General features: G+C 34.8%; 2 protein-coding genes across 2 annotated transcripts; both read left to right on the top strand.

Moving 5' to 3' along the window:
- Nucleotides 1-321: 321 nt before the first annotated feature.
- On the top strand, nucleotides 322-2634 carry LOC148203467 (uncharacterized). The gene is made up of 3 exons (XM_088107542.1): nucleotides 322-706; nucleotides 761-2377; nucleotides 2486-2634. Exons 1-3 carry the CDS (start codon nucleotides 322-324, stop codon nucleotides 2632-2634), a joined length of 2151 nt encoding a protein of 716 aa, XP_087963668.1.
- A 9262-nt stretch (nucleotides 2635-11896) lies between these two features.
- On the top strand, nucleotides 11897-16561 carry LOC124829954 (2-oxoglutarate (2OG) and Fe(II)-dependent oxygenase superfamily protein). Its single transcript, XM_088106255.1, has 9 exons — nucleotides 11897-12164; nucleotides 12355-12537; nucleotides 13119-13281; nucleotides 13401-13518; nucleotides 13857-13926; nucleotides 14014-14094; nucleotides 14652-14708; nucleotides 14809-14920; nucleotides 15284-16561. The coding sequence occupies exons 1-9, from the start codon at nucleotides 11955-11957 to the stop codon at nucleotides 15739-15741; spliced, it is 1452 nt and encodes a 483-aa protein (XP_087962381.1). The 5' UTR covers nucleotides 11897-11954; the 3' UTR covers nucleotides 15742-16561.
- The last annotated feature ends 5707 nt before the right edge of the window (nucleotides 16562-22268 follow it).

Below are 22268 nucleotides of genomic sequence, written 5' to 3'. Positions count from 1 at the left end.
GAGCGTGATTTTGTCGTCGTGGTTGAAGTTGTGGGACCTTGTTCCACTGGAATCTCGAGTGGCCAGGTCAGTATAAGTTTGGTTTTGTATTGATTATTGATTACAGAGGTCATATGTTGTGTTATTTTTATTGCGATGTTGGGTTGTGGTCCCTGTGGTTGTATTGTGTTTCATTTTGTATTGCGTTGTAGTGGTCCCCCCTGTTTAAAGTTGTTTTTCTCTGTGTGTGTGAGTGCGTTTTGTTTATGGTGTTAATACATGTTTTGTCGTCATGTGATTGCATAATAGGTGTGTAAAAATATATATATAGTGTTTTGCGTCATGGACGAGGATATTGAGGTTGTCTTTCACCATGGAGGGAAATTAGTTAATGATGAGAAGCTTAAGTATGAAGGGGGGGAGACATCTAGGTTTTTGTTTGACCTAGATGTTTGGAGTTATTTCGTGGTTGTTAGTGTAGTAAAAAGTTTGGGATACGATGAGTTTAAAGATCTGTGGTACTCTGTAGGAGGGGCTTCAATGTTGGATGATAAGTTAGAGTGTTTGTGTGATGACACTGGTGTCGTGCATATGGTTAATTTAGCTAGGCTGAATGGTGAGGTGCATGTGTTTGTGATACACCTTGTTTCTGAAGCCGAAGTCATACATATGCTGGAAAATGTTGGTAATGATGAAGGACAAGTTGAAGAGATGACTGATGTTGATGGTGAACAACAAGAGATGAGTGATGTTGATGGTGAACAACAAGAGATGGGTGAAGAACAAGTCCAAGTTGAGGCTGTTATGGAGGAAGAGGGAAATGGACTCCAACAAGTTGGTGTTGTGTTGGAAGAGATAGGTGATGTTGATGGGCAAGTGGAAGTTGAGGCTGTTGTTGAGCAAGAGGTCCATGGACTTGATGAAGTTGGTGGTGTGTTGGAAGAGATAAGTAACGTTGATGGAGAAGTGGAAGTTCAGGCTGTTGTAGAGGAAGAGGTGCATCAAGTTGAAGTCCTTTGTGGTGTGTTAGAAGGACATATGGGTGATGTTGATGGAGAAATGGAAGTTGATGTTGTTATGGAGGAAGAGATGCATGAAGTTGAACAAGTTCCTGGTGTGTTAGAAGAAATGGGTGATGTTGATGGAGAAGTGCAAGTTGAAGCTGTTGTGGAGGAAGAGGTGCATGGAGTTGAAGAAGTTGGTGGTGATGGTGAAGATGAAGGTGAAGAAATGAATGAAGTTGAAGAAGATGTGGAAATTCGAAGTTGGAATTCCTCTTTTGATGGAAATAGTGAGTGGTCAGAGGGGCTTGTTGATGTCAATGTTGGTTGTGATATAGATGATGATATACATGCAGATTTGGAGGGAAATATTCCAGTGGAAGTCCAAAGTGTGTCAAATGACTTTAGTGGACCATATTCCAGTGGGAGTTCTGACAGCATGTTTGATGTTAATGTAGAGGGTGGGAATGATAGAGGTTTGTCAGATGATGAGTGGGAATCTGAACAATTAATTAGTGATGAAGACAATACCGATGTAGAGGGTTATGGGAGTTTTGCAACATTTGTTTTGCCAAAAAGTATGGTTGACTTCAAGTGGGAAGTTGGGACATATTTTTTTGAAAAACAAGACATTTTGGATGCTATTAAAAGTTATTCCTTGGATAATGGAAGAAATATTAAGTTTGTTAAGAATGATAAAGAAAGAATGAGGTTCAAGTGTTTGGGTGCAAAAGGTAAATGCCCATGGAAGTTGTATTGTGCTTATATGAAGGCAGTCAAAACATGGCAACTGAGAACTATGCTGGACAACCATACCTGCAGCAGGGAGTTCAACCTTAAATTAATTGATGCCAAGTGGTTGAGCAAGAAGTTAGAGAAAACAGTTAGAGAGAATCCAACAGTTAAGGGTGTGGATATAAGGGAAAAAATTCAAAGGAAATGGAACATTGATATTTCAAGGTGTATGGCTTATAGGGCCAAAAACATAGCAACCGAGCATATTGATGGGTCTTTCAAAGAACAGTATAAAAGGTTATATGATTATGCCCATGAGTTGGTTGCAAAAAATCCAGGCTCAACAGTGAAAGTAAAGGTTGAGGATGTAGGGGGTGAAGTCCTTTTCAAGAGATTTTATGTACGTCTAAAGGGATGCAAAGACAGTTTTCTGTCATGCAGGCCAATTATTGGTTTAGATGGAGCATTCTTGAAAGGTAAGTACGGTGGTGAGTTATTAACAACTGTGGGCAGAGATGGAAATGAGCAGATGTTGCCTATTGCGTATTATGTTGTTGAAGTTGAGAACAAGGATTCCTGGAGGTGGTTCTTGGAACTATTGATAGATGACCTTGGAGGGGCTGAAAAATGTTCTTCATTTACATTCATATCAGACCAGCAAAAGGTAATACTCATCATTAATTTGTACTTGTACATTTGAACTTTAGGCCCTCAAGTATTGGTTGCCTGTACAGGAATACATTTGAACTTTACTTGTATATTTGTATTGCAAGGTCTTCTTCCAGCAATACAGGAATTGCTTCCTGGAGTTGAGCAAAGGTTTTGTGTGAGACATTTGTATGCCAACTTCAGGAAGAAATTCCCTGGCAAAAACCTCAAACGTTTGATGTGGAGGGCAGCTACAGCCACACACCCATAAACTTGGGAGATGGAAATGAGAAACATCAGAGGACTGAACGAAGATGCTTATAAGCATTTGATTGCCATCCCTCCAAGGTTATTTTATTATTTGTTGTAGGTTATTTCAGAAACATCAGAGGACTGATATAATGTTAACAATTATTTTATTATTTGTTCTAGGTATTGGTCAAGATCATGGTTCACTTCAAGAGCTAAATGTGACACCTTAGTTAACAATATGAGTGAGGGCTTCAACAGTGTCCTCCTAACTACCAGGAGTAAACCCATTATTACCTTGTTGGAGGAGATACGGCTGTACATCATGCAAAGATGGGCCAAGAACAGGTCAAGGATATCATCATTTACTGGATCCATTTGTCCCAAGATCCAATCCAGATTTAGAAAGGAATCCTAGTTAACTAAAAGTTGGATTCCTAGGTAAATTCCATTAATGATTTGTTTGTTATGTTAATTAACTAATGTGGTTGATAATTATTGTTGTCTTCTTCTACACAGTTGGTCAGGCAACAAGCTATTTGAAGTTTGTCACATGTCCAACAGTGGAGATAAGTTCGTAGTGAACATAGATGACTCCTCATGCACATGCAGAACTTGGATGATCACTGGAATTCCCTGTTGTCATTCATTAGCTGCTATGAAGTTCCTCAACATTGATGGAGAACAATTTATTGACCCTTGCTACATGAAGTCCACATATGAGGAGACATATTCATCAATTATATATCCCATAAATGGAGCCAACATGTGGAACATAACTCCATATCCTGATGTGTCTCCTCCACACAAAAGAGTATTGCCTGGAAGACCAAAAAGAAAACGAAGACTAGAGCAATGGGAAATGAGGAAGGATGATTCAAGAATGACCAAATCTGGGTTGCGGAAAAGATGTGGCATATGTAGGGAACATGGCCATAACAGAAGTCGTTGCCCATCAGCCACCCAAGTAGGACCTTCAACCACCCAATCAGGACCTTCAGCCACCCAAGCAGGACCTTCAGCCACCCAAGCAGGACCTCCATCCACTCAACAATCTCAAATGGCACATCAGACACAACCTGAAGCCTAGTTCACTGTAGGAATGCACTTTTGTAATAGTTTAAGGGTAGACAACACCCTACTGCTTTTGTAAGGCACTTTTGTAATAGTTTAAGGCTACAAAGTAGTACATGTAGCAAAAACATGCAACATTCTGCCTCATACAATCACTGTTATTGTGCTTCTGCTTTTCAAAACACATTGAAAATTCTGGTTAAATGGTTATTTTGTTGTGGTTGAAATTCTGGTTTTGGTGTTATTCTGGTTTAATGGTTATTTTGCTTCTGCTATTGAAAACACAGCCTTGTATATTTGTATTCTGGGTTAATGCTTTATTCTGTTTTAATGATATATTTGACTAATCATGGTTGTGGTTATCACTTCACTAAGAAATCACGTTATATGCTTGGCCAGAACTTACAAACAATACTTTGCATTACTTCCTTACCAAAAGTTACAAACTTTTGAAGTCAAAATAACTTTGCTTCAGTGCATCCTGAGTACATTCCTTCATAATTACAATCAAAACACTTCTATGAACGACACAACACTAGTGTAACTACAATCATGTTCACAACACAAAGAACACAAACAATCCCTAACAACACGTTAAGCCTATTTTCCAATTTCTTCATTGACAAGTCTAAATCACTTATAATCTTCCATCCACTTTCCATTGCTTCTCTGTTCAACAAAGTCTCAGTCTTGCCTTCACGCTTTACACTGGTTTCCCTTTCCACAGTCCCATCATCAGCACACCTTCTGAAGTAATTGCAACCACCATCTTCACCACCATTCTGAGAGAAGATAACATCAATTACAGCAGCCTCCAACTAAAAAAACAACAACAAAAAAAACCTTACCTTGAACTTAGGGCAGCCCCAAAATTGCTTGCCTCTGTTCTTAGATGTTGTTAGATGTTTTCGCAGTTCTCACAACACATTTCATCCCACAATAGCAAAGCGAACCACCACTGCTACATCATCCTCGACCACCAACACATACCACATTATCGTCTTCCTTCCGCCACCCACTGCATGACGAAGACGAACAACGATGGGCCATCTTCAACCACAACGAACTTATCCACCTTCGAAGAAGAACAAGCTCAATCAAAACTCAGGTTGTTATTAGCGATTCAAGCACACATTTATACAAATTTATTCCCTTCCACTTTTCTCCCACACTTTACCAAGTTGTTTTTTTAATAAAAAACCTAAATGCACATCAATCAGACACGTGAATTCAAAAATTCACCCCAGCGTGCCACGTCAATTACGAAAGGGGATCCAGCGTGACACGTCAATTACAAAACGGGAACCAGGGTGCCACGTCAAACACAGCTTAACGGCGTTGGGCCCAATTTAACGGTTGGGGCCCAATTGTTGCAATTTTCATAAAATTTGGATCCAATTGAGAAACCGAAAAAATAAGGGACGAAATTGAGATTCTGCTCCAAAAAAGGGACTTCCTGAATGATTAAACCTAAATATTATAGTTTCACAGTTTTCCTAACCTAATTTTTATGGGTCAAAGTTTTTTGACCACCACCTTGGTGGAGGAAAAGTGACTCCACAAGCTTCGCCCACTTCCAACAAACTAATGTTATCCATATTTTTTTTCCTTTTCATTACTAATATATGAAAAAACTCTTAACACATCAAACACATTCATTTCCTCTAGACTATTCTCAACTACAGTTTCTAAAATTTGGCAAAACAGTTTGAAGCTTTTTCTGCTTCAGAAACCATATTCCTCTCGCAATTCCCTATATCCTCTTCCCTTTTCAGTGATTGAACTACTACACAACCCTCTAAAGAATCCATACCCAGATCAACATCTGAAAGTTTTGATTTTTTTTGTCAGTGGCTCCCCTGAATAAGACAGTTCCCTATCGAAAACTACGAATTCATCAAATTGACTATCACAAATCTTGCCCAAAACATCTTTGGTGCTCCGTGTGAGCATTCATCGACGCTCATTTCCTACATCAGTTGTACTTTTGAAAACTGAAAACTCTAACTTCAAATCCCTACCCAAATCAACAAACTCCAATGAAAAACATAAAAAAACACTAGAAAAGGGTGAATAATATTTTTAAAACTTTTCACAGACGACGTTTGATGGATTTTCAAAAGATTAACAAAGAGGGATATGGATGTTTCAAAAAGGCTTTATAAAAGCTTTTAAAGAAAGTAAAGCAATAAAACACAATTTTTATACTGGTTCACTAAATCTAAGCTACATTCAGTTCTTCCTTAAGAGGTTCCACTAATCTTTTATAAAGATTACACGAGGTTTACATCTCCAAGTCTACAATAAGTATTCTTACCACTTCTGGTTCATCTAGTCAACACGACTAGTCCAAGTTTAACCACTCCTAGTTTACAAGTATTATAACCACTTCTGCTCTCATTCCTAGACAACACGTTTAGACAAGTGTTTTAAATTATCTTCAGAACTTACAACACAAATAGTGTTAAGAGCAAAGGTAGAGATGATAACTCCCAAAGAGAGAATATAAAAAGAGTTTTGTGATTTGCTAAGATTTTTCTCTCAAAAGAAATATATTCTTCAAATAATATATGAGCGCAACAAGCTTGAGTTTACTATTATATATTTCTTATATTATCCTTCTTGTATTCTTTTCAAACTTTCGTCTATATATAGCTTTTCTTGAAAGATGATCGTTAGACAAGAAATTTGACTTTAGGAGAGCAAGTAGCCTTCAAGTGTGAAGTCAAACTTTACTCTTTTTTGTTGGGGTCATAGCTTTATCATAGCCTTAAGTGAATGGTTAGACAAGAAATTTGACTTTAGGAGAGCAAGTAGCCTTCAAGTGTGAAGTCAAACTTTACTCTTTTTTGTTGGGGTCATAGCTTTATCATAGCCTTAAGTGAATTGAGCTTATACGATATGACAGAGCAAAAAATTTCAAGTGAAACATTCCTAGAATGTTATTATTCTCTCACAACGTCTTTTTCTTAGGTGCAATGATTTTGATCATATTTTTCTGCGTTAGTGATCTGCACGGATATAAAAAAATAAAGTATATAAGAATCAAAGAACTTTATCGTACATGTATTAAATATTTTGAATGTTGATAAGCGTTAGACTATATTGCGTGTTCAAGACATCTTATCATTTATTATGTCATTCATAAATGCATCCTTTGGTAAAACATACAACATGTATAATCATAGGATGGTATAAACATTATACTCTTCTTCAAAGCCTATAACGTTTAGCGATCATTCATTAGACAATCCATTCTTTATAACACTTTGCTTAAGATAACACTTGTATTGAATAAAAATTTCTTTTAGCCTTAATGTTATAAAATAGATAGACTTTTTCTTTTCATAAGACACTAGCTTGTTACTCATATAGACTATTAGATGATTTCAAAGAAAGACACTTTCTTTTCTTAGACATTGTTTATGATTTTAGTTCATTAAAAATTTTAGTCTAGAAAACATTTTAATGGTGTTGTTGTAATTCCCGGTGATGCATGAGGTGGCTAGACGATTTGGTGAGGTTTGGTTTTCTAATGATGCGAGAGGGAGCGTTGTGGCTATCTAGCTTTTGTAATATTGCGTTGAAGATCTCACGCACAGAGAGCTCTGGTGGTCTGCAGGTTTTAGTCATGCCAAGGTACTTTAAGCTTGAGTTTTGGTTTTTCTTATACTATTGTAATGAAGTGTTGTGAGGTGTAGTTAAATTCTTTCTTTAGAGAGTGTGGATGTGCTTGGGGTCAAAGGGTTGGTGAGTGTTGTCTATGTGTGGTACAAATTTTCACATAGTGTTATTATCTAGTTATCATTAGACAACAACAATGGTTTTTCTCCAAGTTTGAAGTTTTCCACATTATATCTTGTGTATCCTTGTGTTACTCTTCTTTCTTTGTTAGTATTGTAAGAAAAGAAAGACTTTATATCTCAAGCCAAGAGGGGGGTGAATTGGATTAACCCTTTTTAATGATCTTTTCAAAATATTTATGAGTTATTGACTTTCTTGAAATTAATAAACAAATAGTAATGAATCAACAAGTAGAGAAAGAGTAGAGAAAGATCAACACAAAAAATCTATATTGGTCCGGGTATTAAAAGCCTACATCCAGTCTTCCTTCAACAAGGTTAGTTAAAGGGAATCCACTATAATTGATTAAGTATACAAAAATACAGAGACAATCCTCTCAATGCACTCCTCTCACTACTCAAAATTAATATAGCAACACAAGAGATGAACAACCTCAATCTCTTACAACAACCAAGAGAAATCACAACCCTTAACCCCCTAACAAACCCGCATAGGTACAATACAAAAATTGTTTATGAAGAATCTGATCTCTAACACACACTCCTCAAGTGCAGATTGAATAAGAACCACTTTAACACAAAGTCTTGAAAGAATCTTGATGGGTAATCAACCAATGTAGTATAGATCCTCCAAGAACGTCTCTTGAAACCACCTCTAATCAAAGCTCAATGAGAATATTAGTATTTGAAAATTGTAATGTTATTGAAATAGGTTTCAAGTCACATATATATAAGATTTTCAAATCCTATCGCATTATAATCGATTATGTCAATTGCATAATTAGCTATGTTTTTTCTCCATTCTAACCGATTATTCTATGTGTATAATCGATTATTTAAACACTTAAGTCTATCATTGATTCATTCAACAATATTAACAAATTAGGCTATTTATGTAATGGAGTAGACTATTTCTTTGTTTTAATCGATTATTTAAAAACAGCTAGTCATATTGTCTATCCAATTTTCACCCATAACATACTATCTCACTTATATAACAAATTATGTTTATTTTTTTTGTTTTAATCAGTTATGCGACCTATATAATCGATTACAACATAACAGTTTGCCCCTATTAGCTTTCTAAGTGATCTAGCTAAATCTTAACGTGTTATATACCTAGTTTAATCAATTATATATACCCGAAATGAGATTATCAATATGTTGTAAGCTTGATTCATTTAACATTAATAGCTTCAATCATTTAACACAAACATGATAAAAATATAAATATTTGTTATGTCATTTGTTTTACAAGAAACAATTAATGATAATTTAATTGTTCATCATCAAAAAATAAAATATAAAGGGTTTAAGCTCCCCTAACAAGTAGGTTGATTCTTATGGGATAAAGACGGTAATGTTCTTCATTGACAATGCAATTTTCCCATCGGGTAAACTTTTAGAATATGTATCCTTTTGACATTGAATTTTATAATATAATATTTTCTGGATTATGATTTTTTTATCTAAAATATTTTGTAATTAATTTTTGAAATAGTAAGAAAACAAGTACATTATGTGGATTAAGTCCTACTCAGACCTATGAGAATAATAAGTAATATGATGAAAAATAATAAAGCATGATGTGAAAATTTGTTTACTTTGATCAAAATCTTTAAGTGGTGAAAGGTGGGAAGAGAAATTCCACATTGGTGGAAACTTACCTTGAGAAATTCCTGTTCAGTGAAAACTCATCTGAATCTTAACCATGGAGTTCTTATGAGTCAGGCTACCGAAAAAGCAAATGCATTTGGTGATATGAGTAGCCAAATCAATCCCTTTAAGCTATCCTTCAACTGTATAGTCCCATACCTATACAGTCTCTAGATCCCTCTCATTCCGGTGTATGTTCGATTCATCCATGTGTCCCTTCCACCGGAAGCCTTGCCAGGAGTCGCTCTTGGTCAGTGCCGCTTGCACCATGCCTCTTGCACCGGCGTCACTCCCCGCCCTCTTGTCAATGTGAGGGCTTGTAAATTTAACAAAGGGCCTTTGGGCCTTATGTGGGGCAGCCAGACCCATCAGACTAAGGCCAACTTGACCTTAGGAGGGGCTCTTCAGAACCCATTCTCTTCCTTGAACCTCATTTCTTTTCTCTCTCTAAACTCTTGCGCCCTAAAGCTCTCTCTGCCTTCTCTCTAGATTTCCAACTCTCTGAACCGTAAGAATTCGAGATAGGCACTGCTCAAGCGTTCGCGGCGTAGGGAGCTTCATTTCTACCGAACGTTTTCTCCGTTCCGACCGGGTGTGGTGGAATTTTCGTGTGTGAGACACTATAAAGGAGCGTTCCTGTGAGCTTGGTAGTTCAACTCCGAGGTAAGGGGAGCTAGATCCTTTTCTATGGGTTGAAATTGTATTTTGATATTTGCTGCATGAATTGTATGCTGGAAATTTGTGATTGTGGATGTGGTTGGGCTGAGATGATATTTGAGATTGGTATGTTGATGTATGTATTCTGTTGGAGGGGTGATCAAGTGGAAGGTAAGGAAAGTATACACTGTTTTGAACAAGCTGATAGAGTCTTGGGTCACTTTGAGAGGAAGTGAGGTAGTGATTTTGGGAAGTAAGGATTTTGAGTACATTTGGGCTGTTGAGATATCTTAGGTAAGTCATTTGTGACTTGTTAGAGTCATCAAACTGATCAAAACAGGTGTAAAATGGTTGTTGTCAACTGGTATGGGGCTGGACGACATCTGGTTCGCGCCCAGCGCCCTCCGGGGGTGCCCAGGCGCGAGAGTCTCGGAAAAAGTCGCGCCCCTCCTGTGGCGCCCGGGCGCGAGGTGTTCGCAGAAAGTGGCTTTGTCTTTGTTTTTGATAGTTTTTGGGGTTCCGGATGTCCGTTTTGGACGCTTCTTAAGTCGATTTGGAGGTTTTGAACCCTTCCGGAACTGTTGGTGATGGTTTCAAAGCCATTTTCTTTGTCTAAGTATGAGTTACGGGGTTTTGTGTTGTTTAGTGGTTCTCTTGGGACTATTATTGTCTGGTAATGTGTATTGGATTGATTAATGTTGTTTGCTTAACAGATTGTCTTGTATGTGGGATGTTTGGAATGCATAGTATGATGAGATTTATGTGGAAAGTATATGAATGTATGATTAATATTGTTTGCTTAACAGATTTTCATGTACATTATGTATGAGGTATGAGTGGTTGGAAATAATGTGGTTGTGAACTATAATGATGTATGTGAGTATGAATTGGACATCTCAGGGTGAGATGACTGAAAGTGGTTGTGTGGGGTGTTGATGTTGTTCTGTATAACTGTATGGAGCTTTGAACTGGTATGTCTATCCCTACACTCGAAGCACTGTTCATACTCAGATAGAGGAGAGCAGTGTAAGTGGTGAGAGTAGAGGGAGGTCCTCGTCTATAGTCTTAGAGTTTAGACATAGACAGATTGGGGGATTTACCTTGCATAGTGTTGGGGAGTGCCAACTGAACTACGCAAGTGCAAAGACGACCAATAGTTCGATAGTTATACAAATCCGGATGAGTCGTGTGAGTGTTTGAGTCATGTTTTTAAAGGGTATGTTGTTAGTTGTTCTTTTATATGTGATTTAGCATGATGGCATCAATTAATTGTACTATATGTATAACATGCTTTTTATATCTAGCTCACCCTTGCTTCTGTGTTGTGTGCTGCTTTTGTATGTTTTTCTTTGCGATGATCATCCACTTGGATGGGAGCAGATGTTGTCGAGGAGGTTTCCTTGAAGCAAGAGCTGGAGGAGAATGATGCTGCTGCACAGTCTACTTAGGATTTAGATATTTAAACCTTTGGAGATTAAATACTCTAAAATGTCTAAGTTTAAAACTCTGTATTATATTTTGGATGACTGTAATTCCGTATTTAATTGCAAGTCATACTCTAACTGTTCTTTTTATTGGGAATGTTGACTCCTAAATTATATGATGTGGTTACTATATTTTGGGATGTCACACGTGTTATAAAAAGAGTTCAGTGTTTTCTGACATACAGACTTTTTCTTTTTATTGCCTCTTGCTTTAGAGTTGGAGAAAAAAAAATCATGACACATATTTAGTTTATCGGGTGAGTTTCTCCTTTAATATTTTCCTTGTATTTATTTTTCTATTTCAAAAAAAGTATTGTCATTAATTTATTTGAAAATAAAGTGAGGAGGGTATGCTATTTTTTTCTTTAATAAAATTATATATTTTTATTTAATATATTTTTTGTTCCTTTTATTTTCATCTTATCTTATGTGAGTACTTGTACTATTATGCTACTCAACAATGTGAAGCAGCAGTAGAAACTGTAATGATGGGTGGTGTGTAGAGGTTCAATTAGTAATTATGGGGGCGCAGGAAGCAATAGCGTTTAAGCCCATTGGCAGAAGGCTCAGTTGGCCAGTTTTATATAATATCTGGAACTCTTCTTCCACTTCTTCTTGGTGATTCTCCTGGGAACCAAAGCAAAAACAGATTTTGAAGCGTGAGAGGTATGGGTATCAATATAAAGGGAGAAATAGAGAGGGTAAATGGGAAGGAACTGAGTTACATTGAATTTGTGGATAGATATATGGAGAAGAACAAACCCGTGGTACTCACTGGGCTAATGGACCATTGGAGAGCTCACACTGATTGGGTCACACTTCATTCCCAACCCAACTTTCAATTTTTCTCAACTCATTTTGGAGCTTCTAAAATTCAGGTATATTCTTTATACAATGCAATAAAATATACCCAATCAATGTTTAATTGAAGGAAGTTCTTTAGTTATGATGTTTTGAACACTTGTGTCTGATTTCTATTGTTGGATGGTGATTGAGTTTACTGAAAATTTACCATGATTATTTAAGAGTGTGATTCCTGGTAATCTCTGAAAATTTTGTGGAATGAAGGTTGCTGATTGTGACACCAGAGAATTCACTGATCAGAAAAGAGAGGAGATGTTGGTCTCCGATTTTATAGCGCGTTGCCTTCTTCAAGAGGAGGCTTCTGCTGTTCAATGTAATAATGAAACTTGTGCAAGTAATGGTGCCTCTGTATCTGTACCGTATTTGAAGGATTGGCATTTTGTAAAGGTATACCTTTTAGCCTTTATTTACTTCTCTATTGATTAAGAGTTTTGATTCATGAATATGTGAATGCAAGAACTCGTTTCCTCCATTTTTATGGGGCACAAAACTCACTGGAACAGTTAAGGCGCTTTACGTTGTCTCTTTTCCCATAATGACATCATTTATATCATCAATCTGAATGATGCATGAACCTGGGAAGCAGGGTGGTTGTGCATTGTGGACTACAGAAGTCAACGGATTAACATTCCCATTCACTTTTGGTTCTGTGAACGCTTATATGCAGATAATTTTCTATTGGTATTGTTGCTTTACCTGAAATCTAATAATGTATGGAATTTTTAGGTGTTCATTTTGCTATTGCTGCTGTGCGAGATCCCTGTGTAATCAATTTTTAAGCATGTGCCTTATTTAGATAAAAATACATATACCATCGGCAAGAAACAAATCAAATTTAATAAATGACTGGATTACTTAATTCTTTTGCATTGAGAGTCCTCTTGTTAGGCAATAGCTGTCAAGTTTTATTCTATTTTTAGTATAGATGATGTTGTTCTTAGTAATTTTCTCTTTTCTCACTCTGGTAGGAGTATCCTGAGTATGTAGCATATGAGACTCCAAGGTTCTTTTGTGATGACTGGCTCAATCTGTATCTTGACAACTTCAAAATCCATATTGATTCTGACACACAGCAACCGAATGAGGAAATATGTTGCTCTGACTATCGTTTTGTTTACATAGGGGTGAAAGGTGTGATTGTAGGTGTAATAAATTCTTCTAGCAACAATGCATATCAGATCATACTGTATTTCCCTTTACCGAGCGATGAAAAACCGACAAGTAACCTCTTGCTTTCAATTATCTGGCAGGATCTTGGACTCCTCTTCATGCTGATGTTTTCAGGTCTTATAGCTGGTCGTCAAATGTCTGTGGAAAGAAGAGATGGCTTTTTCTAGATCCTTCCCAGTGTCATCTTATATTTGACAGGCATGCATTCACTACAAAATAGATATTAATGACATTTTTCCGTACAAGAATTTGGGGACACTGATAACAAAATCTAGTTAGATGTGTCAATTTTAAAACTATCCATCAACTGTGATTTACTATGACGACCACCTTCAGCAAACCTTTTCTTCTTGGAAATCAACATTCGATCATTCTTGCCACTTTCGTACTTTATTTGGGTTCACTCTGTATGTATGAAATTATCATTCTTGATTTCTTGTGTTTGTGCTGTTCTTCAGAGGTGGGTTGGGCGTGTTTTGATGTGTTGGTCTTTCTTCTTAGTTGTCAAAACTAAGTTCTTTTCAACTTTGATTCAGGAATATGAAAAATTGTGTATATAATATCTTTGACGAAGTATCAAACTCGAAATTTCCTGGTTTTAGCAAGGTAACTTTCTACATTTTGTCATCAATCTTGCTGTTTTCAATTAGACTTTTGTTCTTCAGCCTTCAATGGCTCTGTATATGTATGCAGGCTATCTGGTTGGAATGCACACAAGATGCTGGTGAAATTATATTTGTTCCCAGCGGATGGTATCATCAAGTTCATAATTTGGTATATTCTTGCGCACTATCTGTATTGCTGTTTTGTTATTTCTCCATGATTTTGAAAGGAAACCCTGCAGTCCCTTTAAAGATGAAACTTCTGTGTTCTAAATGGAACTTGTGGTTGATCTCTGGTACATTTAATTCTCAGGGAAGCTAGACAGCTCAGCGGAGCTGGTAATGAAAATATGTAGTTTGCTGGTTTCCAGGAGTTCACTAATAGAATCACTGGCATATGGTGAATCACTATGAATCATAAAAAAATTCATTGCTAGTTGAGTGATTGCATTAGGTCATTGTTCAGAAATGATTAATTAAAATGATCATTTATTTTAAAAGTTCTCTGGGGAAATGGATAACAATATCATAAGTTGAACAAAACACACACACACACACTAGCTTATAAGCTGGAAAAAAACACAATTGGCACAAATAGCTTTTGAAAACCTTTATTTCCATAACAAAAAATTAGTTTTTTGTTATGTTACATCAACTTTATCGTTAGATGATTTTAACTGTGATATTTGACATGATTTAATCATTTGATGATGTATATTGTGCTTTCAGGAGGATACGATATCTATAAACCACAACTGGTTCAACGCTTATAACCTTTCCTGGGTGGTAATTTGAGTAATGCAATGAAATAAATATTTGAGAGTCAAGCTCAAGGCTAAATATGATTCAACTAAGTTTATCTCATGACTTTTTCATGCCATGACAGTGGAATTTACTTTTAAGGGACTACAATGAGGCCAAGGACTACATAGAAGACATCAAGGATATATGTGATGATTTTGAAGGTCTATGCCAGCGCAATCTTGCTGCTAACACAGGTGCAACATACCTGATTGCTTTTTCCTACCATGTGTCATGAATTTTTGTATGCTATTGGGGGCAAATTAATGATGATATCTTAGAACAAAAAAAAAAAAGTGGTCATCCTAGGTTTGATTTGTTAACTGTTAAAGAGTCTTCTGATGATCAACAATGAATAAAGGGCATGTATTCTTTTAATATACATTTCACTACTTTATTTAATCTCAATTACTATATTTTCTTGAAGTTATAATGCTCATTGTGCAATTGACTAACCACGGCATAAGTTTTGTACTACTAACTTTGATAGAAACTACATTTAAATATATAAAATGCTTAAGCTGGTCATACAAGTTAAACTGACTTTTCTCTTAAATCAGGGATGAACTTTTATGACTTCTTTACTTTCATGTCATACTTCACCGTGGCCAACTTAGTGTTGCTTCGTTATATAAATAGAAGATATGGAAGTACTACTGGAAGTTCTTCAACAATAGCTCAGCATTTATCCATGAATCTTGGGTGTTTAAGGAAGACCGCTTCAGAGATGAAACACGTACTTGCTCTAGAAGGAAATCATAATTGCGTTGTGGATATTATCAAAGCATTTGAAGATCCTAGATTTTCCAAATTATGCATGCATGTAGGAAGAACATATGCCATGGTACATGAGCAATCTCACTTGGTCTCTGATTTCGAGAGCTCTACAATGAGTGATTTGGTGGACTTCAGTGATTCGAAATCATACACATCTCAGATCTACACACCTGAAGATCTTATTCAATTTATAGACAATGTAGTTGCAGAAGAGGAGCCATCTGTACTTCGTGACACTTGAATGGCCTTTTGAAATTCATTTTCACAACTGATTGCACTTGAAGTTGGGACCAGCTACTCCAGTCTAACAATTGCATCTCATTGCTTTTACTCTCACGAGACAAGAAAGTTATCACCCAATTGGCACTTGTCATAGTTTTTTGTGTGAAAATTTTGGGAGAGGGGATGGTTCCTTAAGCCCAAAGCAAGAAAAAAAGGGAAAGTTTCTAGACTCAGTGCTTAGAGGAGTTTACATCTACCTTCAGACAAGTGGGCAAGAACTAGCAAACTGTCAAATACAAACCCTTGTCTTATTCCACTTGACCTACCATTTGGGACTAGTGGTCCTTGTTTAAGTAAGCTTTACTCGTCACTTATCTTTACTCTAACTGGCTTGTCTTACTAATCCCTCATTTTAGGCTCCATTGGGTCACCTTTTTTGTCTTTCTATGCTTTCTTACTTATACTTGTTCCTTGCTTTCTTCTCTGGCTATATAGAAACCAATACCTTCTGTTACAGCTGTGGGCCCTTCATGTCCCATTGTTGTGCCTTAGAAAAGATTGACTTTTGACTCTGGCAAATTTATTTAGCAGCAGATGATATGATTTTTTAGGGATATTGTATTATTGTCATCAATTTACTTTTGCAATTGGCTCTCGTCGTAGTTTTGTGAAGGTTGGGCAATAGGTTTCTAACCCAGAACGTGTACCTTTCGCCACAGATCGTGGGAGTTGTGGACACTAGACACCTTCCCTCTTGAGCCTTTTTGCTGTATATCTGTTGGTTTTTTATATATGTAATTTAATTGGAATATACTAAAATTTTCTTATGATTGGATGGATGTCTTACCATTTCTAGATATAGAACTAAAATGAATGATTGAAAATCTTATCCTGGAAGTTATATATATATATATATATATATATATATATCCGACACTAGATAATTTCATTAGCAAGTGGTAAAAAATAATTGGTTTGCGTGAAATTTAAACATGGAGAAAAAGGAAACAATTGAGTTAAATCTGTATGTTATAGTCAAATTATATCTTTTAAATATTGTGGATTATATTTTTAATATTTGATAGTATAATTATGCCTTGAAGAAATGGTAGAAGAAAACCTAATATAAAAATCAAATTAAAAAATGAATAAGTATATTTTTTAGAAAATAATGAATACATTGATAATGATCCTTAACTTTACTATTTTTTGTTGATAAAAATTAACCTTACTATTTCTATATATAATATTTTGTGGATACATACGATTTTTCTGGTGAGAAAAAATAATTCTATACAATTCAACATCAATATCTTGTATAAATTCTATTAAGTTGGCAAGTGTCTTGAAAAAGTAAATTATACTAACACATCCTAAAATGTTATTGATACAATTTTTTTTAACGTTACACAAGCTTCCGTTTTTTTAAAAAAGATTTAATATCTGATTTGATTCTTATATTTGTTACTTTTATTCAGAGTGGTCTTTGAATTTTTTTTTTGTCTTTAAAGTAATCAACTTTTTTTTGTAAAATTGTTCAATTTGATTAATTTGTAAACAATTTTGGTCCTTACAATTTGAATAAGTATGGGCAATTTCTCATATTAGCAGGAAAGATAAATTCTGGTCACCCAAATTTGATTAGAAGAATTTGATACCAAATCAACATTAACCAAGATACATGCAAAGAAATCTTAGAGATATATTCTTGTAGTATAATCATCTAAAGATAAAGGTGTATCAATTCCATGTCCTATTAAAAAAATCGTTTTCGACTACAAATACTCCAAATGAAAGTCATGAATGGAAACCTAACATTGAGTTTTCATGAGTTTCATAGAAGCTGGGGCAAAGTCTTTTGTCTAAGAAAATCATGAAGAATGTGACTTGAGAATTCCAAGTTTCAACAATCAAAACCCTTCACATGTCTACTAAGGGAAAAAAAGTAAATTTATAGAACCATTTACCAAACAAAATTGTCTTCTATTTAAATGCTTCCAAACTACATTAAATTTTTTACAAAGGTCCAAATGTGTAAGCAATTTATACCATTTTATTAACAAAATACCTTCATGCAAATGATTTTTGCACTCCTCAAGATCAACAAAATAATATTTTTTTAGAAATATGCACATGTTTTTCTTTATACAAGGAAAAGGTAATCGAAACTATGGATGACAAAGATACCCGTGTCCGTAGATAAAATCTTTCAAATAGGAACCCGCAGGTAAAGGGTAACGAATAATTTAATACCCGCTTATAAATGGGTGGAATGCAGATATCATACTACACATACTTGTGGGTATCTATTACTCCCAAAATATTAATATTAAAATTAAAATTTAATTTATATTTATTAATTTCAATTTAATTAAAATTAAAATTTAACTTATATTAATTTAATTTACATTACCTTTTATATTTTTATAATTTTATTTAAATTTTATTTTAAAAAAATTATAAAAAAATTCATATATGCTCGTATACTCGCAAATTTTAAAGAACTCACATACATTTTTTAAATGGATATGTAACAAGAATGAAAGAGGTAATAAACCAGGTTTTCTATTACAAATCGAATAGTGACTATAAATTATATATATCTGACTCAACTTATTATCATCACTAAATTAAACACAAAAATATCATACACATTATTAAAGATTTGAATAAACATGTGTTTATGTGTCCACACATTTTTAAAAAGTTATAGAAAAATAAGGAAAAAAAAATATGAAATTCTAAAAAAGAGATCATATATATGCTTTCACCTCCCTCCAACCAATCATCCACATCAAATATGCGAAATCTGCATCCTGTTCCAACCATATAGGCAAACATAATCCCGGATGAACACTCTACAGTACACCTCTTAGTTACTGTAAAAGATGTATTCAAGTTGGATATAAGAAGTTACAAAATATCTCTATAACTTTGTTTTACTCTTTACTGTTTTTTTCTTCTCCTCTATGTTTATTGTGCACTCCCTCGTTCCTTTTATCTTTTTTTCACTATCTATATTTCCTCAAAAGATGATAGTTCATTATTATGAAACATTTAACATGTTAAAAGTTTATTATGCATATATACATTACGACATTGAGTTTTTTAAAAAGTTATTTATTTACTTTAAATGAATAAAATACGTTATTTTTAGATTAGCATATTTAGCTTAATTAATGTTTTATTAACATTGAAAAAATGTTTTTTATTTGTTTATTTTAGTAAAATGATACTTAAAAAACGAAAAGAGTATTACACTTCTAGATATAGCTATGCAAACACTATATAAACAAGTTTAGAAAGAGATACATTTTGTAAGTAAGTCAGGCTAAAAATGTTCTTATCTTGAAGGAAATGTAATTTTCTAAAGGACTAATATAAACAGTGGTATTTTTAAAGGACTAATTTCTACATTTTATTTTTTAAAGATACTAAAACCTAAAAAATATGAAAATTAAAAATTAAAATTTAAAATATAGAAATTAAATAGTTTTTGTAACATTCCAAAAATATACCATAAAACTATATAAAAAAGTTATCATATAATAATATAGTAAAACAGTTACTGGAAATAAAATTAACCTTACAGTTATTAAAAAATAACCATAAAATTTAAAACCTTAAAAAAGTTCCTATACTACTACAAAACTATGTACATAACCGAACGGTTATTACAAAGGTAAAGTTATGACCTAACGATTAATACAAAACTATGATTAGATGTATAATGAACAGTTCTAATCTAAAAAGCAGGGTCCTCGACATCCAACACCTGCTCCAACGAACACTCCTCTCCAACTGCTCACATCCACAAGATGATCATTGCAAAAGAAGAACCGAACAGGAAACATGGACAAAAACAGGAAACAAGGGTAAGCTAATGTAATTTAATTGTATACACATACATACATTTCACACAAGTCCAAACAATGCAAGACTGAACACTACAACATACCAAAACCGAATACAAGCAAGCATATACAAACCGAATACTCAAGTAGTTATGACCGAACACTATACTCATGCATAGACCGAACATCATAATTCATTCATAGACCGAACACCTGACTTGACCATCCGAATTGTATGAATGTGTAGCTACAGGCGTTCCTGCACTTGTTGTGGTGAAACAGCAAGACCCCCATCAAGCTACCCCACAATGTTAGTCCAGTGAAGATTACCTCGATACCCTGAGGTTAAAGGACCTCCTGTCATTCTCACACATGAGTTACTCCTCTCTACTTGAGAATGAGTAATCACAGAATATCAGGATAAACGCCAGCTTAGCACGATACCCACATTCATACTTTACAATTCAAATACCATCCACGAGACATTCCTCCTTGGAATTCTCTTCCACATTACTTGAAAACATAATTCCTAATCAATTAATGTAGCATGTCATTCACCAATCATATACTCACTCATAAGACTGAAAACCCTGTGAACTTTTGAGACCGAACAGTTTCTCACCACCCTAGGACAGGACCGAACAGTCTATAACAGACAAGACCTAACAATTTACCGAACACTGACGAAGGCCGACTACTAGGGAAAGTCTAACACTATATTAAAATTGAGTACTAAAACTAAGTTGAATACCAAGACTAAACCGAATGCTAGTATAAGACCGAGCACTAACACTAGCATAACTACTAGTATAAGACCGAGCGCTAACACTAACATACGTTCTAGTATAAGACCGAGCACTAACACTAGCATAAATGCTAGTATAAGACCGAGCGTTAACACTAACATAAATGTTAGTATAAGATCGAGCGCTAACACTAGCATGACTGCTAGTATAAGACCGAACGCTCTACCAAGACCGAACGCTCTACCAAGACCGAACGGTCAACTGTGCACACTTCGCGTTCTGCATAATTCTGCAAAATTATGCTGAATTACGAAGAACACCAGAATTTACCACTTTTATACATTTTTAGCCAACTTAATGATTCTAATAGGTCACAATGCACTTGTTCAAACTCACCTCACTGCCAAAAATCACTCCCAACCTCAAACTCTCATTTTCACTCTCTCACTTCCTCAAATTGACACTGGCCGAACACTTTTTCTGCATAATACTCCCCAAATCCAGTTCACAGAGTTCAGTCCTCACATTCAATCGAAAACAGAAATTCAACATGCATTTCAATTAATCATACAATTCATTTCAAACATATAAAAATACAAGTTAAATTATTTAGCTTCCCTTACCTCGAATGAACCTGAAAAATTCTACACTTCCATAGTCCTGCCTAACCCGCAAGTAAGTAACTCCTAAGGCAGCCTACAAATTTCTGATCGGTGAAAAGAAACCAACCAGAGGATCAAAGACAGAAAACAGATTTAGAGGAGTAGTTGATGAATACATACAAGCTGAACAGTGCTTGCATGTACCAGAAAATGTAGGAACCTCAAAGGACGAGGGAATTGAACTTACCAACTCCAAAACAACAACTTGGTCGGTGAAAAGAGAAACTCTTGACACCAGGAAAGTTCAGGCATGGCCTAATTGATTATCAGTTAAAAAAAAGTGAGAATTTCTAGAGAGAATTTGTAGAGAGAAGGAGGAGAAAATAAAACTCAGAAGTTTGGAGAGAAGAGCTACATGCAGAGAGTGACACTAATTTTTAAAACTTTCGTTTATATACTACCGTCAATACCGATCGGTCCTCTCAGCTGCATACACCTGTCTTCCTCCACTTTTCTCTTAATTTCACACTCTTTACAGTTTTTCTTATAAATAAAGATAATTTTTTTAAAAATAAAATAAGAAAAGTGTGTTATTTTATTAAAAATCTCATATGAATATCATTTATTAAAAAATACGAGGGAGATGGATCTTTATTTAAAAATTATATAAGGTATAAATACCGATTTGTTAAAATTATAAACTAAATTAAGTGTTATTTTAAAACTACAACAAATGCAAGTATATTATTCGATATAATTGTAGAAGAAATAAGTATGATTTCTTTATTATTACTACTTCTATTAATAATAATAATAATAATAATAATAATAATAATAATAATAATAATAATAATAATAATAATAATGAATACTATTATTATATACCACATTATACACCACAGTAGCATTGTGCAATGGAGAGAGTATAATTTTCTTTTCATTTCTTTAGAGTTTAGGGTTTGAAATTCGAAAAACAAAGCATGGAAGCTTCATTTGCAAGTGTTGAAGATGCTCATCGTTTTTTTTATTGTTACATCACATGCAATGCCACTAATGATGGAAGCATCCACAGTACTCCACACTTCGCATAGGGTTTTGTTTCAAGACAACGGAAAATTCATGTCACCTATGCTACCCAAAATATGCATGCAAGGCATTGAAGGTTCTTCGCTAATTTTGAGAACCAAAATGATATTTTCAAAGTAAGCACATTTTGAATCATGTAATGTTACTAAAGTGAGTCTGACTTAGATCGTAGATCTTATTGACACATAATTTTTCTTTTAAATCTCTTTAAAGAAACCATTACTTTTTTTTTATACAAGTTTTATGTATAGACCCAAA

Source organism: Vigna umbellata, chromosome 2 (assembly GCF_029865625.1).
Source record: "Vigna umbellata cultivar VRB3 chromosome 2, Vumbellata_1.0, whole genome shotgun sequence".
Classification (NCBI taxonomy): Eukaryota; Viridiplantae; Streptophyta; class Magnoliopsida; order Fabales; family Fabaceae; genus Vigna; species Vigna umbellata.
Note: the sequence above shows the minus strand (reverse complement) of the source record. Positions and strands in the feature narration are given on the sequence as shown.